The sequence below is a fragment of the Dendropsophus ebraccatus genome, chromosome 11 (assembly GCF_027789765.1).
Source record: "Dendropsophus ebraccatus isolate aDenEbr1 chromosome 11, aDenEbr1.pat, whole genome shotgun sequence".
Lineage (NCBI taxonomy): Eukaryota > Metazoa > Chordata > Amphibia > Anura > Hylidae > Dendropsophus > Dendropsophus ebraccatus.
In genome coordinates this window covers 85859421-85874117 of record NC_091464.1, presented here as the reverse complement: position 1 = coordinate 85874117, position 14697 = coordinate 85859421, and the positions used below count along the sequence as shown (strand labels likewise).

General features: G+C 44.9%; 1 protein-coding gene across 2 annotated transcripts in view; it reads left to right on the top strand.

The window, feature by feature from the left end:
• Positions 1-14697, top strand: part of ARL6 (ARF like GTPase 6) — a 78860-nt gene that overhangs the window by 16643 nt on the left and 47520 nt on the right. For both annotated transcript variants that reach the window (XM_069945177.1, XM_069945178.1), the window contains exon 5: positions 2923-3017. In XM_069945177.1, coding sequence (XP_069801278.1) covers positions 2923-3017 — 95 coding nt within the window. The remainder of the gene's footprint in view (positions 1-2922; positions 3018-14697) is intronic.

Below are 14697 nucleotides of genomic sequence, written 5' to 3'. Positions count from 1 at the left end.
AGGGGGAAAGAAAATAGACTCTTATCCGCTATTTATCAATTCTAAAGACAAAAGTTTTTTGTTGTTTTTTTTGTTTGTTTTTTTTAGGAAACTGATAGTCCAGCACTCCAGGGTACAGTAAAAATAACATCTAACAAATAACAATTGGCATAAAACTAACATAGAGGAATCACCAGTGAACATAAAATGGCATACTTGCTGAAGGTATTTTCCCTCAATGCTTTAACGTGGCATTTTCCTGTGTCTGATTAATTTTTTTTTATTTTTTTTTTTAAATCTAATTTTTTTACGATCCCTTGGAGTGCTAGACCATACATAACCTGTTCCCTGCAGCCTATATTTACCTACACTATCCTCCGCAGCCATGTACAGATATCCGTTTCATTATGCAAAGATGTGTAAATTAGTGGGACTTTCTGTGAGATATCTGTCTATCTATAGAATAGTTTTATAAGCTTTTATAACAAGCCCTATCTTGCTGGGATCTAGTTATAGTGCCCCCCTCCCCCTCTCTGGAGCCTTCCACCTTTCCCGTGATGCCCAGATGAGTGCTCCAACCTCTCACATCACCATCACTATCTCCATAAGTGTCAAAATCAAACACTGTATGAAACAGTGTATGAAACTGATTTACAGCTTTCAGATCTATCTGCGAGCGCTTGAAAAGGCCGAGCTTCTCCCCGGCTGTATTTCTGTGACAGCGAATGTCTCCTGAATCATAAAAATGTCTGGCGGAGCTTGCGGTTCTGAAGGTTAAATATTTGCGCTTGTTTACTTTAATCATAAATGTCACTTGAAGAAACAATAGTAAAAGGAAACTACGGACATATTTGTGGGGAATATACAGACATCAGTCTGACTTTTGGGGGGATTTGTCAGCTTTTTCCATTTAGATGCGTATTAGCTGGAATATAAAATGGGTATCTGTGATATCATGTCTGTCTTTAACCACATATGCACAATCACCGTATTCCTAGGCTGCGTTCGCACATACGCAGTTTTGTTGCGTTTCTTTGTTTACATAATTCAAGCCTAATTGATTATGCGGACTCTGCCATTCTGTCCAACTTGACTGTCTGGGCTTTACCATGTGATCACCATTACCGGGCTTCATCAGATTGTTAAGAATGAGAAAAACACCAGTGATGAAGCCTGGTAATGTTGATCGCATGGCAAATCCCAGACAGTCAACTTAAAGGGGTTATCAAGAGCTACAAAAACGTGGCCACTTTCTTTCAGAGACGACACGACTCTTGTCTCCAGTTCAGGTGAGGTCTCCAATTAAGCTCCATTCGCTTCAATGGAACTGAGCAGCAAACCCCCGCCCAAGCTGGAGACAAGAGTGGTGCTGTCTCTGGAAGAAAGTGGCCATGTTTTTGTAGCTCTTGATAACCCCTTTAATCATTTAAACTGCAGTCAGGACAGGGATTGTGTCTATTGGGGTCTGTTCACCCTATGGGCCCTATTCCACCGGACAATTATCGTTCAGATTATCGTTAAATCGTTTGAATCTAAACGATAATCGTTCGTTTGAATAGCAGTTAACGACTAACGACCGAACGAGAAATCGTTGATTGTTCAATAAGACCTGGACTGATTTTTATCGTTGCTTGTTCGCAAATCGTTCGCATTGAATAAGAAGTAGTAGTAACGAACGCAATAGCGACGACAAGACGACCTCAAGAACGATCATAAGTAACGATTATCTTTCCATGTAAATGGGTGAACGATTTCAGGTCTTTCGTAATAGCGGTCGTTTGGATCGTTTATCGTTAACGATTATGCAAACGATAATCGGCCCGTGGAATAGGGCCCTATGGAATCAGCCCAAAATTTAAGCGGAGTCTTAAATTGATTCAATAGGATATCCTATTGAATCAATGGGACAGACAGAGCTTCAAGCGGAGTCCGCTGTGCAGACGCTTAAATTTCGAGCTGATTCCGTAATGTGAATTAACCCTAATACTTTTTACAGTTTTCACAGTGTAGACTTTACAGTAGACTTTTTAGTGATGGGCTTATGCTGAGGTAAAAACAGTAAAAAAAATAAAATAAAAAATGTACTAACATGCTCACTTGACAAATTGGTTGGTCTGATTGGTCTCGCTGAACAGCACTTTCTGGTCTCTTTCCCAACACAAGGAAGAAAAGTGCCTGCTCATGTTGCAGTGATCCGCCTCAGCCATTGATTGGCTGAACTGGCCCTTGTGTACACACTACAGAATCCCAACTGAACAACTGCCACGGATTCCGCAGCGGCCACGCGCATCTCCGCTGCTCCCATTGGCTTCATTCTATGGTTTGCCAGATTCCGCCGTCTGCCCGAAGAATGAACCCGGGTGGAATCTGGCAAACCATAGAATGAAGCCTATGGGAGCAGTGGACATGCGGTTGGCAGCGAGCAAGTGCGAGCTGTGGAATCTGTGGTGGGTGTTCCATCGGGATCCCGTAGCGTGCACATATCTAAAGGACAAGACCAGTAAGTGCTGTGTACCAGGACCGGGCTCTGTCAGAACAGCATCAGCGGACAGAACTTTTTTTTTTTTTTTTATGTTTTTTACCCCAGCTTGAACCCTTTTTACTGTACAGTATTACCCAGAACGAGCCAATGTGAAGCCATATTGATAAGTCCCCTAAACTTTATGCCTACAAAAGTCAAAGTCAACACGAAACCTGTGTTACATATAATATAGTCCAGATGAAAGCTGTGTATAGTTATATATGTGGGGATGTCACTTTATAAGGATACAGTACTGGATTCAGCACCTTGCTGACTGTCCAGGTAGAACGGCAAAGTTTAATCTGTTTCGGGTGAGCCGGTTAATGCGAGTGATAGAAGTAACACCTGCTTGTTCTGTACCTGTTCTTGCCATGAATTATATTCTCCACAATAGATCTGTTTCCTGTCTTTCCATGTTGCAGAGAAGGCCAGGCTATTATTTTTGTCATTGACAGCAGTGACAAGCTGAGAATGGTTGTGGCTAAAGAAGAGCTGGAGACCCTTTTAAATCACGCAGGTAAGATTGCTGTGTCCCCCCCCTCCCCCTCTTATTCTCATCAGACACTTTAGAGAAACTCGTCTTGTCAGCGCTGCTGACGGCTGCTACTGAAGAGCACTCAGCTCCAATGATATATGTCAGCGGTTCAAATACCTAAAGTCTTTCTTGACTGATTTTAATCTTGGGCTCCTCGGCTGTGACTGCAATCCATTCCAGCTCCGAGATAGACTAGCCGTAGTCATGATGTATCATGAGGCATCTATGGAAACTTGCAAAATGTGCACATTCCAGAACCACGTTACATACTGTATATAGTGAATAGGTGTGTTGTATCATATGTTTAAAGGGGTTATGCCTAAATTAAGGTTATGTACACACTGTTTTTATGTTATGTTTTTTCTTTGTCCATAAAACAGTCTCAAAACCTCCATTTTAAAAACATGTTAAAAAAAAAGACCCTAAACAGTCCAAATGCAAAAAAAAAAAGCCGGAGCATACATCACCTCCTCGTTCCCGGCAGGACGTCACGCTCAGCCAATCAGTGACTGTGGCGGGGCAGCGCACTGATTGGCTGAGCAGGATGAGTAGACGCTGGGAACCCCCAAAGCAGGTGATGTATGCTCCGGCCGCCTGGGGGTTAACTTATATACACGGGTTGTCATGTTATGTTATGTATTCTCATAGGGATGCACTGACACTCGATCCGCAGCGAATTTTGCTGGGAATCCGCAGCGTGAAATCCGCTATGAATCCAGTACGTGTGAAGCTAAACACGTACTGTATCGCAGCAGCTTTTATGGTGCAAATCCGCAGCAGTTTTGATCTAAATAACAGAACAAATCTACTGCGGATCCTGTACGTGTGAACGCACCCTAAGGCTATGTTCACACACCGTCGAAATGGTGGCTGTTTTTAGTGGATGGCAGTCAGTTAACTGCAAATAACGGCCGTTATTTGCAGTTAAATGACGGCTGTCCAATAAATATGTGTCAACATAGCCTAAAAAATACATTGCGTGCACATAACCTAAACATTATCCCCCATCGATCACAAGAACGGGGGTCAGTTGTCAGGTAAGTGAAAAGAGTATCAGTGCATATGTGCGACTGCCGTTCCATCGGTTTTCAATGTGTAAACATTCTATAACACTGAACTCGGCTATATCAGAGCTCCCATAGAAAGTTAATTTGCGCAGTGATCGAGCATGTATACTACTGCGCCATTCACTCAGTGGACAATTGACCTCCATTCTTAATCGGTTGGGGTCCATGTGGTTGGATCTCCACCAGCCAACTACCGTATTTTCCAGCATATAAGACAACCCCCAACTTTTCCAGTTAAAATAGGCTACGCACTGCGTATAAGACATGCCCCTGACTTCTGTGAAGATTTTCCTGGGTTAAAAAGTAGTCTTATATGCAGGAAAATACTGTACTTATGACCTATTCTGTGGGTATTGGGAATTAATTTATGTTGTGTTTTAAAGCATACTTTTCATTCCATAATATGTGTAGTAATGTTCCTAACCACGTTGTTTCTCATACCCCTTACCCTGTGTCTCCCTTAGTGCTATAGGGGTGGTTGCTACATACTGTCATAGTCTTACACACACTCAGGAGCACTGTTCTCTATCCTCCAGCCCAGTATTCTGTGCCTGCTTCTAATGTATCAGCAGGGAATCCTAGTATCGGTAATCTTTCCTCCTTTAGATCCTTCTCCTACAGATTGCAGCAGTAGACTGTATAGGGCATTATAACATTTTTTTTTTTGACCCTTTGTATGGTCAGACTCTCTGCAGCCCTTCTCTGTATAATATGATCTTACTTAAGTAGTTTTTGGAGCTGTTTTTCAGTGAGTGCAGAGCTTCCGAACCATTGCTCTGTGTAAGCTGGATTGAGGGAAAGCTTGAGTGGAGCTTGATATGTGAGAAAAAAGCATTTCCTTTTGCAACATATCTTGAATAGTTTATTATTTTGTATACATTATTGGTTTATAGAAAATTAGATGGGGGTACAAAAAAAAGCTCTCATTAGAGTTACCCATGGAGTTGCATTTCTTAAAAGGGTTGTTCACAAAAAAAAAAAATTCAAATCATTTGGTGCCACAAAGTGAGATTTGTGATTTTACTTCTATAAAAAAAAATCTCAAGTCTTCCAGTATTTATCAGCTGCTGTATGTCCTGCAGGAAGTTGTATTCTTTCCAGTCTGGAGAGCAGGAGAGGGTTTTCTCTTGACAGTTCTTGACATAGACAGAGGTGGCAGCAGAGAGCACCGTGTCAGACTGGAGAGAATACAGCTACTATGTATGGGGGCCTCCTGACTCACCCCAGATGTGGTGGCAGAGAATAGTTGATGATTTTGGATCCATTTGTTCTTAGAGAGAGAAGCTGCTTAGAGGTGCTTGGCAGTCAGCCGAGCTGTGTAGATATATATGGGGCAGCAGAACAGATAACTGTCAGGCAAATGATGGTCAGCCGACAGCTATAACGTATAGCCAGCTTTATACTACAGGAATACATGGAGTTGTTTGACATTACCAGGATAGCTTGTTACTCTTGCTATGTATCTTATTAGTTCTCTCTCTCCAGTTATTGTGACATAGTCGCCTATAATTGTACAACATAGCACCCCGCGTTTAGCTGCAGCCTTACAAACATGAAAACAATGATGATATTAATTGGTGCCTAAGGAGAATCTGTTGTCATTGACACCTTCCATTAGCATGAGAATGTCTGGTGAACTTGTGAGCCACGTTGCTTGCACCTGTTGTTTTCTTCATCTGTTTGTGCTTTGTGCGTCTGCTCGCTGCAGTTTGGGTTTAATTTTATCAGATAAGTATTGCTATTACCCACATCTGCCTGCCGTGACCCACATTATCCTTTGTGCTGTTTATTTTAAAGTTTTCTTTTGTTTTCCTCTCTTTAGAAATACTAGCGAGAACAAGAAAAATAAATAAAAAATACCTTAAAGGGGTACTCTGAGAAAAAAAAAAAGAAAGAAAATAAATTGTTTAAATAAACTGGTGTCACTAAGTTAACCTCCTCCTGCTGCTCCACAGTTAATTAACGTCACTGCAGTCTATGCCTGATGCTGCAGCAACGTTAAGTAACGATCCAGGATGACACAGGCGCAGGAGCTACAGTGATAGCCGGGGCCCCGCCGCAACTCTCGGCACATTCCGGTGCTGAGAGTTAACCCTATAGATACTGCGGTCAGCGCGACCGCAGCATCTATAGGGCTCCTGACAGAGAATTCTCCCTCTACAGAGGGAGAATTCTCTGCAGGTGTCCATCGGGGCTCTGCGAAGTGATCGCAGAGCCCCGATGGTAGCCATGGAAACCGAAAGCCTCAGGCTTCGGTTTCCTGGCTACGGAGGCCGATGGAGGGAGGGAAGACACGGCGTGCCAGGCTGCGATCTCTGCCCCCTCCCTTCTCTCCCCTGCCACTGTCACAAGATTGTAACAGCGGCAGGGGACGGAGGAGAGGTGGCAGACACAGGGACATCAGCTTATGCAATCATTATGATCCCATAAGCTGATATCCTAAAACGACCTGGGCATTGAGGCATCGTTGTGAAAGGGTTAAACAGATTTGTAAATTACTTCTATTTTTTTTTAAAAAATAAGTCTTCCAGTAATTTACAACTGCTGTATGCCCTCCAGAGCAGTAGCAAATGCCCATAGAAAACATCTTCTGCTCTGCACAGTTCCTGACATGGACAGAGGTGGCAGCAGAGAGCACTGTGTCAGACTGGAAAGAATACACCACTTCATGCAGGACATACAGCAGCTGATAAGTACTGGAGTACTGGATATTTTTTTTTAAGTAAAAATAATTTATAAGTATGTACTGTAACTTTCTGAGAACAGTTGATTTAAAAACAGATTTTTTTTCCATCTGTAGTACCTCAGGACGCACTCTACATTGTCTGTTATGGTGAATAGTAATGCGGGCACACACGGATGCGCCCACATACCAATTCAAAAGAAATTAAGTTCATCTAGCGGGTATTGCAGTACCAGCCGGGATGAACGTCCCTAACAACGGCCGTCCTGTGACACGGCTGGTGTCATACTGCGTGTGAACCCAGCCTGAAGTTGCATTGCAGACTGTAGATAACTGTATGGTGGATGGCCACACGCTCTTCAGCGCCTTACTGCCAGTGTACCATGTAATGTGCGGCGCACACAACCATGAGACATTTAGATGCAATTAAAATACCCTCATACTGCAAATTTTTTTTAATCAATATACTGTATATTTCTGGGGAATGAATATCTGTAAGTTGGTTTTGTATACTTATAAGCTGTTTCATTGTCATCCTTGTGCTGTCTTTATGTACAATAGTTGTGGGTTATACTGTGTATAAAGACCACACATATGACCAGAGACTACACAAAGCAAACAGAACCCCGACCCCTTTGGTGGTGACTTTTCACAGCACTTGCAGAGTACAGGGGCGCTTTATGGCTCTTCCCATTTCGTGTGTTACACGGCTACAACCTGGAATAAATAGGAGGCACTGGTGACAGGTTAATTAAAGATCGGCTTTAGTGTCTGTTCACACAGCCGTGTATTCCTTGTTACTGTAGTTTGATGGTTTTCTGTAGCTGCTTATAAAGCATTTAATGAAGTTGTTGCTTAGCGAATAGTTTTATTACTACTTCTGGTGTGTGGTAGACAAGACCCAGGGGCCTGGTAGCCAAAGTCTTCATAAAATAACAGCTGGCACCTAAGAGTTTGGGAGCCATTTCTGTTGATACCCATGGATACATATCTCCTCTGGCTCCATAAAGATCCCATACTGTCAACATTTTATTGACCTCCTTTGGAGTAATGGAGGTTTGTTCATCTCTTTAGTACTAGTGTCTGATTTTATTAGCTCGAGAAGTTTATATCGAAGAGCAGCTGTCACCAAGTTGCTATTTTTTTTTTTTTTTTCAATGTTTGGACCAGTTGTTTTAGATTCATATAGTAAATGTATAGTTGTGTGCTTTGTAATATGGTAAATGTATAGTTGTGTGCCTATTAATATGGTAAATATATAGTTGTGCCATGTGAGGAATACATTATACACCCTACATGATAGCTCTCCTGAATTCCGTGTGTTTGTTAATGGGGTTTTCCTGGGCAAAATGTATTAACGACCTGTCCTCATTATAAGGATTAGATAGGTGAGGTGAACACCCAGCATGCCACTGATCAGATCTTTGCCACCAGGCAAACATAGAGGACAATCCTGGAAGCAGAGAGCTTCATACAGGGTAGATGGCGCCCTGTGCAGAATATTCTTTTGGCGCCCCCCCCCCCCCGGCTGATTGTAGCCCACCCCAAGCCTATCTCTTAAAGACACACACTGTATATACTGCTTACACACAAACAGATACAGTCACATATACACATGCAGACACTTATACTGCTTACACAGACACACACAGCCACACAGGAGCATGCTGGGAGTTGTTGTATTCCACACACACCACACAGGAGCATGTTGGGAGTTGTTGTATTACACACACACCACACAGGAGCATGCTGGGAGTTGTTGTATTCCACACACACCACACAGGAGAATGCTGGGAGTTGTTGTTGTATTCCACACATATCACACAGGAGCATGCTGGGAGTTGTTGTTGTATTCCACACATATCACACAGGAGCATGCTGGGAGTTGTTGTATTCCACACACACCACACAGGAGCATGCTGGGAGTAGTTGTTGTATTCCCCCCCCACACACACACACCACACACAGGAGCATGCTGGGAGTTGTTGTATTCCACACACACACCACACAGGAGCAAGCTGGGAGTTGTATTCCACACACACCACACAGGAGCATGCTGGGAGTTGTTGTTGTATTCCACACACACCACACAGGAGCATGCTGGGAGTTGTTGTATTCCACACACACCACACAGGAGCATGCTGGGAGTAGTTGTTGTATTCCACACACACCACACAGGAGCATGCTGGGAGTTGTTGTATTCCACACACACACCACACAGGAGCATGCTGGGAGTTGTATTCCACACACACCACACAGGAGCATGCTGGGAGTTGTTGTATTCCACACACACCACAGAGGAGCATGCTGGGAGTTGTTGTATTCCACACACACCACACAGGAGCATGCTGGGAGTTGTTGTATTCCACACACACCACACAGGAGCATGCTGGGAGTTGTTGTATTCCACACACACCACACAGGAGCATGCTGGGAGTTGTTGTTGTATTCCACACACACCACACAGGAGCATGCTGGGAGTTGTTGTTGTATTCCACACACACCACACAGGAGCATGCTGGGAGTTGTTGTTGTATTCCACACACACCACACAGGAGCATGCTGGGAGTTGTTGTATTCCACACACACCACACAGGAGCATGCTGGGAGTTGTTGTATTCCACACACACCACACAGGAGCATGCTGGGAGTTGTTGTATTCCACACACACCACACAGGAGCAAGCTGGGAGTCGTTGTTGTATTTCACACACACCACACAGGAGCAAGCTGGGAGTTGTATTCCACACACACCACACAGGAGCATGCTGGGAGTTGTTGTATTCCACACACACACACCACACAGGAGCATGATGGAAGTTGTTGTTGTATTCCACACGCGCCACACAGGAGCATGATGGGAGTTGTTGTATTCCACACACACCACACAGGAGCATGCTGGGAGTTGTTGTATTACACACACACACACCACACAGGAGCATGCTGGGAGTTGTATTCCACACACACCACACAGGAGCATGCTGGGAGTTGTTGTATTCCACACACACACACCACACAGGAGCATGATGGAAGTTGTTGTTGTATTCCACACGCGCCACACAGGAGCATGATGGGAGTTGTTGTATTCCACACACACCACACAGGAGCATGCTGGGAGTTGTTGTATTCCACACACACACACACACCACACAGGAGCATGCTGGGAGTTGTTGTATTCCACACACACACACACCACACAGGAGCATGCTGGGAGTTGTATTCCACACACACCACACAGGAGCATGCTGGGAGTTGTTGTATTCCACACACACACACCACACAGGAGCATGCTGGGAGTTGTATTCTACACACACACCACACAGGAGCAAGCTGGGAGTTGTATTCCACACACACCACACAGGAGCATGCTGGGAGTTGTTGTATTCCACACACACACCACAAAGGAGCATGCTGGGAGTTGTTGTTGTATTCCACACACACCACACAGGAGCAAGCTGGGAGTTGTATTCCACACACACCACACAGGAGCATGCTGGGAGTTGTTGTTGTATTCCACACACACCACACAGGAGCATGCTGGGAGTTGTTGTTGTATTCCACACACACCACACAGGAGCATGCTGGGAGTTGTTGTATTCCACATACACCACACAGGAGCATGCTGGGAGGAGTTGTTGTATTCCATACACACCACACAGGAGCATGCTGGGAGGAGTTGTTGTATTCCATACACACCACACAGGAGCATGCTGGGAGTTGTATTCCACACACGCCACACAGGAGCATTATGGGAATTGTTGTTGTATTCCACACACACCACACAGGAGCATGCTGGGAGTTGTTGTTGTATTCCACACACACCACACAGAGCACTAACACACACTCCACTAACACACAGACATACACACAGACAGATACATACATATACTCACACAGAAGGATCAGTGGACGATGTCTCTGCCCATGAGGAGGAGGTGGAGGAGGTAGAGTGGAGGATCACACTGCTGATGTCTCTGTCTGGAGGGAGAGGGGGCGGGGGCATCTGTGAGCCGGGAGACGCTGTGGGGGGCGGGGGAAGGGGCCAGGCTGCAGTCACATGTCTGGGAGAGAGAAGGCTTCTCCTTGCTGACACTCAGGAAGGCTGCTGTGCCGGCGATATATGGCCTCAGGGGGAAGCAGGTGGCGCCCCTTCCTGCTGGGAGTGCACAGCGCCCTGTGCAGCCGCACTGCTCGCACACCCCTAAGGCCGGCCCTGGCTCCATACATTATGTAGTGGCCATTTAGAGGTACTGCAGCTCAGCCTTCATTAAAGAGGTTGACCACGTTATAGTAAAATAGTTGTGTACAGTGTTAGTAAGTGAACTCACTGTATATACTGACAGCAGCTCCCTGTGTACCTCATAGAGTAATATCAGGCTCCCCTCCTCTAGGCTGGACTGCCTTGCTCTGTGTTGAGCCTTTCCTTAAGATGGCCGACATGGAGGAGCATGTGACCATGCCCAGCCCCCAGTATCCACCACTGAGCCTGTATATGTCTATGGGGGCGGGTATGGTCACATGCTCCTCCATGTTGGCCATCTTATGGACAGAAACACCACAGAGCAGGACAGCCCAGCCTGGAGGAGGAGAGTCTGATTTTAGCTCTATGAGGTACACAGGGAGCTATATACAGCAGTATATACAGTGAGTACAGTTACATTGACCCAGTTTACTATAAAGTAGCCAACCCTTTTAAAGCTAAAGGGGTTATCCAGTGTTAGAAAAACGTGGCCACTTTCTTCCAGAGACCGCACCGCTCTCAGGTGTGGTTTGCTCCATTTACTTTAATGGAACTGAGTTACAAAACCTACACCAGACTGTACACAAGAATGGTGCTGTCTCTGAAAGAAAGTGGCCATGTTTTTGTAGCGCTGAATAACCCCTTTAATGGGGATAAGCTGCAGTAACCATCATGGTTCTGACTAATAGCTGGTCGGCAGAGGTGCCTTTGGCATAGACATATAGAGGTACAATAGAAGCCTATCGGACCTTATCACAAATGATATAGATGTTGGCCAAATGTTTACTTGTCACAGCTGTCTCTCTTGATCCCTCCATGTACATGTATGTTAGGCTCGGGTAGTATTTATTTGTCCTGAATGGATAGAGGAGGAGTTAAAGGGAACCTGTCACACTTTGAATGCGGTACAATCTGCAGACATTATGTAATGGAACAAGAGTTTGATGCTGCCCTAGGGCTGCCTGGAAAACATGGATACAACTTGTCCAGCTGCCAGGAGTCCAATGCAGAGGATTCAGTTTCGGAGAACGTTGCTGGCAAGTCCGTTCAGCACTACTTGTCATTTATTCATGTTAACCTCTGCTCATTCTGGCCTACGTAGTCAAATGGGCGGTCCTGCTAAAAGATTGACAGTTCTCTCTATGCATACAGATACAACAGATGGCTATTGGTCACTGAGCCGGACCGCCCACATGACTACTTAGAACAGATTAAGCAGAGGTCTCTTGGAACTTTCCCTACAAATCTATATATCAATCTTCTCAGACCATGATGCCTGCAGACTGGACCCTTAAAGTGTCACTGTCGTATTTTATTTTATTTTTTTGCAAAAAATCAAAAAGGCGATTTTAAGAAACTTTGTAATTGGGTTTATTAGGCAAATATGCCATTGTCTGCATTCAAAAAGACTTTCCCCAGGTCCCTCCCTCCTCTCTCCTTTCTCTCATTCACTGCTCATTATCAGGAAATCTCCACTCTTTTACATCAGTCGTGCCCTGTGTAACCTATGGAGATGGGAGGGGGGAAGAGGGAGATTAGTCGCCAACAGAGAACAACGGATTACACAGCGGGACCTGTATGAAAGCCGGTTTTCAGAGGTCAGTGCTGACTTCAGAGGAGATAGACAGGTGACGTAGCTGTAAATTAACTCTTTGTTGTCCTGTTTTGGTGCCTCATCTCCCTCTTCCCCTCCCGTCTCCATAAGAAAACCATGAAGACGGGGGCAGGGGAGCTTCAAACTGCTTTTTCATGATAAAAAAAAATTTGGCTAATAAACCCAATTACAAAGTTTCTTAAAATCGCCTGTACTCTTAAAATCTGCAAAAAATTTTATACAACAGTGACACTTTAAACAGCTGACCCTGTTGTCGAGAGTCAGGAGACCCTCATACATGTTAGACAGTCAGCTGGTCCTGCTGTGGGTTTGGATGACTTTTATTTTTCTATGCCTATAGACCGGTACTGAAATCTTTATAACTAGTTTACACCTAAATGAAAATCTCCAGGAAAGCAATGCGGCACCAAAAAAAAAGTTGTATGAAAAGGCTTTTGATTGTTCAACATTACTATTTATTGCACCAAAACTAAAGGTACATACTTAAGGGCCTATTCCACGGAGCGATAATCGGCCGAATCGGCCCGATTAGGCCGATTATCGCTCGGTAGAATAGAAAAAACGATCAGCCGATGATGGTGTCATCGGCTGATCATTTATTTAGGCCCAAACCTAAAATAATCGGTCCCCCACCGCGCATTGCTTCATGGAATAGCGGTGTGCGGCGGGCGACCAACGATTTGAGAAGCAGCATACATTACCTAGCAGGGCTTCTCCGCTCCGCCTTCCTCTTCGGGTCCCGTGGCGCAGCATCAACTTCGGTGCTACCTGACTGAGCTGTCAGCCAATCAATGGCCGGGACCGCCGCGGCCAGTGATTGGATGAGCGGTCTGACAGCTCAGTCAGGCCGCACCGATGCTGCGCCGCGGGACCCAGTGAGGAAGATGGAGCAGAGGAGAAGCCCTGCTAGGTAATGTATGCTGCAAGGACATCGGTAACGATGTCCCTGCAGCCCTCGCTAAATAATCATCAGGCCTTGGAAAAGGCCCACTGTTGATCGGGCCCGTGGAATAGGGCCCTTATTCATTGAGCGGCACTATATGATCAGTGCCTAGTGGAGTAAAGAAACTTTTGTACTCTGTAATAAAGCTGTGGTTTCTCTATATACCCCCATAGTGATTCTTCTTCTGCCCCCCGGGCCTGCAGGGACTATATGTCCTGGATGTCTAGTTTAGTAAATGCTTTGCAACGTGCAGAATTGCCCACGCTATATAATTACATTTACTGAATAAATTTTTACCTGCTTCTCCGCTGCTTTCCCCCTGAAAGCAATGTGACCGGTTTAGAGAATTGGAACAGGCAGCACTGTTAAATTGCCGCCTGTGGGACTGCTTTTATGTGACTGTAGGAGCCCTTTAAATGCGGAAGCCGAATGAAGTAATTTTGCTTTCATGGTTCTTTTCTGGCTAAAATTGGCTCCTGGTTACTGAAAAGGATTACGTTTCCTCTCTCACTTGTTTTATGATGTAGGTTTGAGCTTCCTGCAAATCCACATTACTACAACTATAGTTAAAGTTTTCCACTGCGTTAAAACGTGATGTGCCCGCTCCCCCTTAAGGGAATACTCTAGAGGCCAATAGCCATTTGACAAATGTGCGCAATGTTGTGGTCATATCGCTGGAAAGTTTAGAAGAAGAAAAAAACGACTGCAATTCTGTTCTGTCCAAGTAGCTAATGTACCAGATCTGACGTACAGAAACCCGTATAATAGAACCTGCTCTGTTTCAGGTCATAGCAACAACTGAAGTTGTAATAAGCCATGTTACTTTATTAACACAAAGATTTACCGTATCTTCCGGCGTATAAGACGACTTTTTAACCCCGAAAAATCTTCTTAGAAGTCGGGGGTCGTCTTATACGCCAGACATGGTCGCCCCATACAGTGGGGGGGCTCAAAAATGGCCGCATACAAACCGTATGGGGCGACCATTATAAAAAAAAAAAAAAAAAAAAAAACTCACCTTGGGCCCGTTCCCAGCCTCCGTGCGCCTCCCATACCGTTCCCGGCGTAGGTAGTGTGACGTACACTACCTGCGCCAGAGACTGAGATCGCCGAAC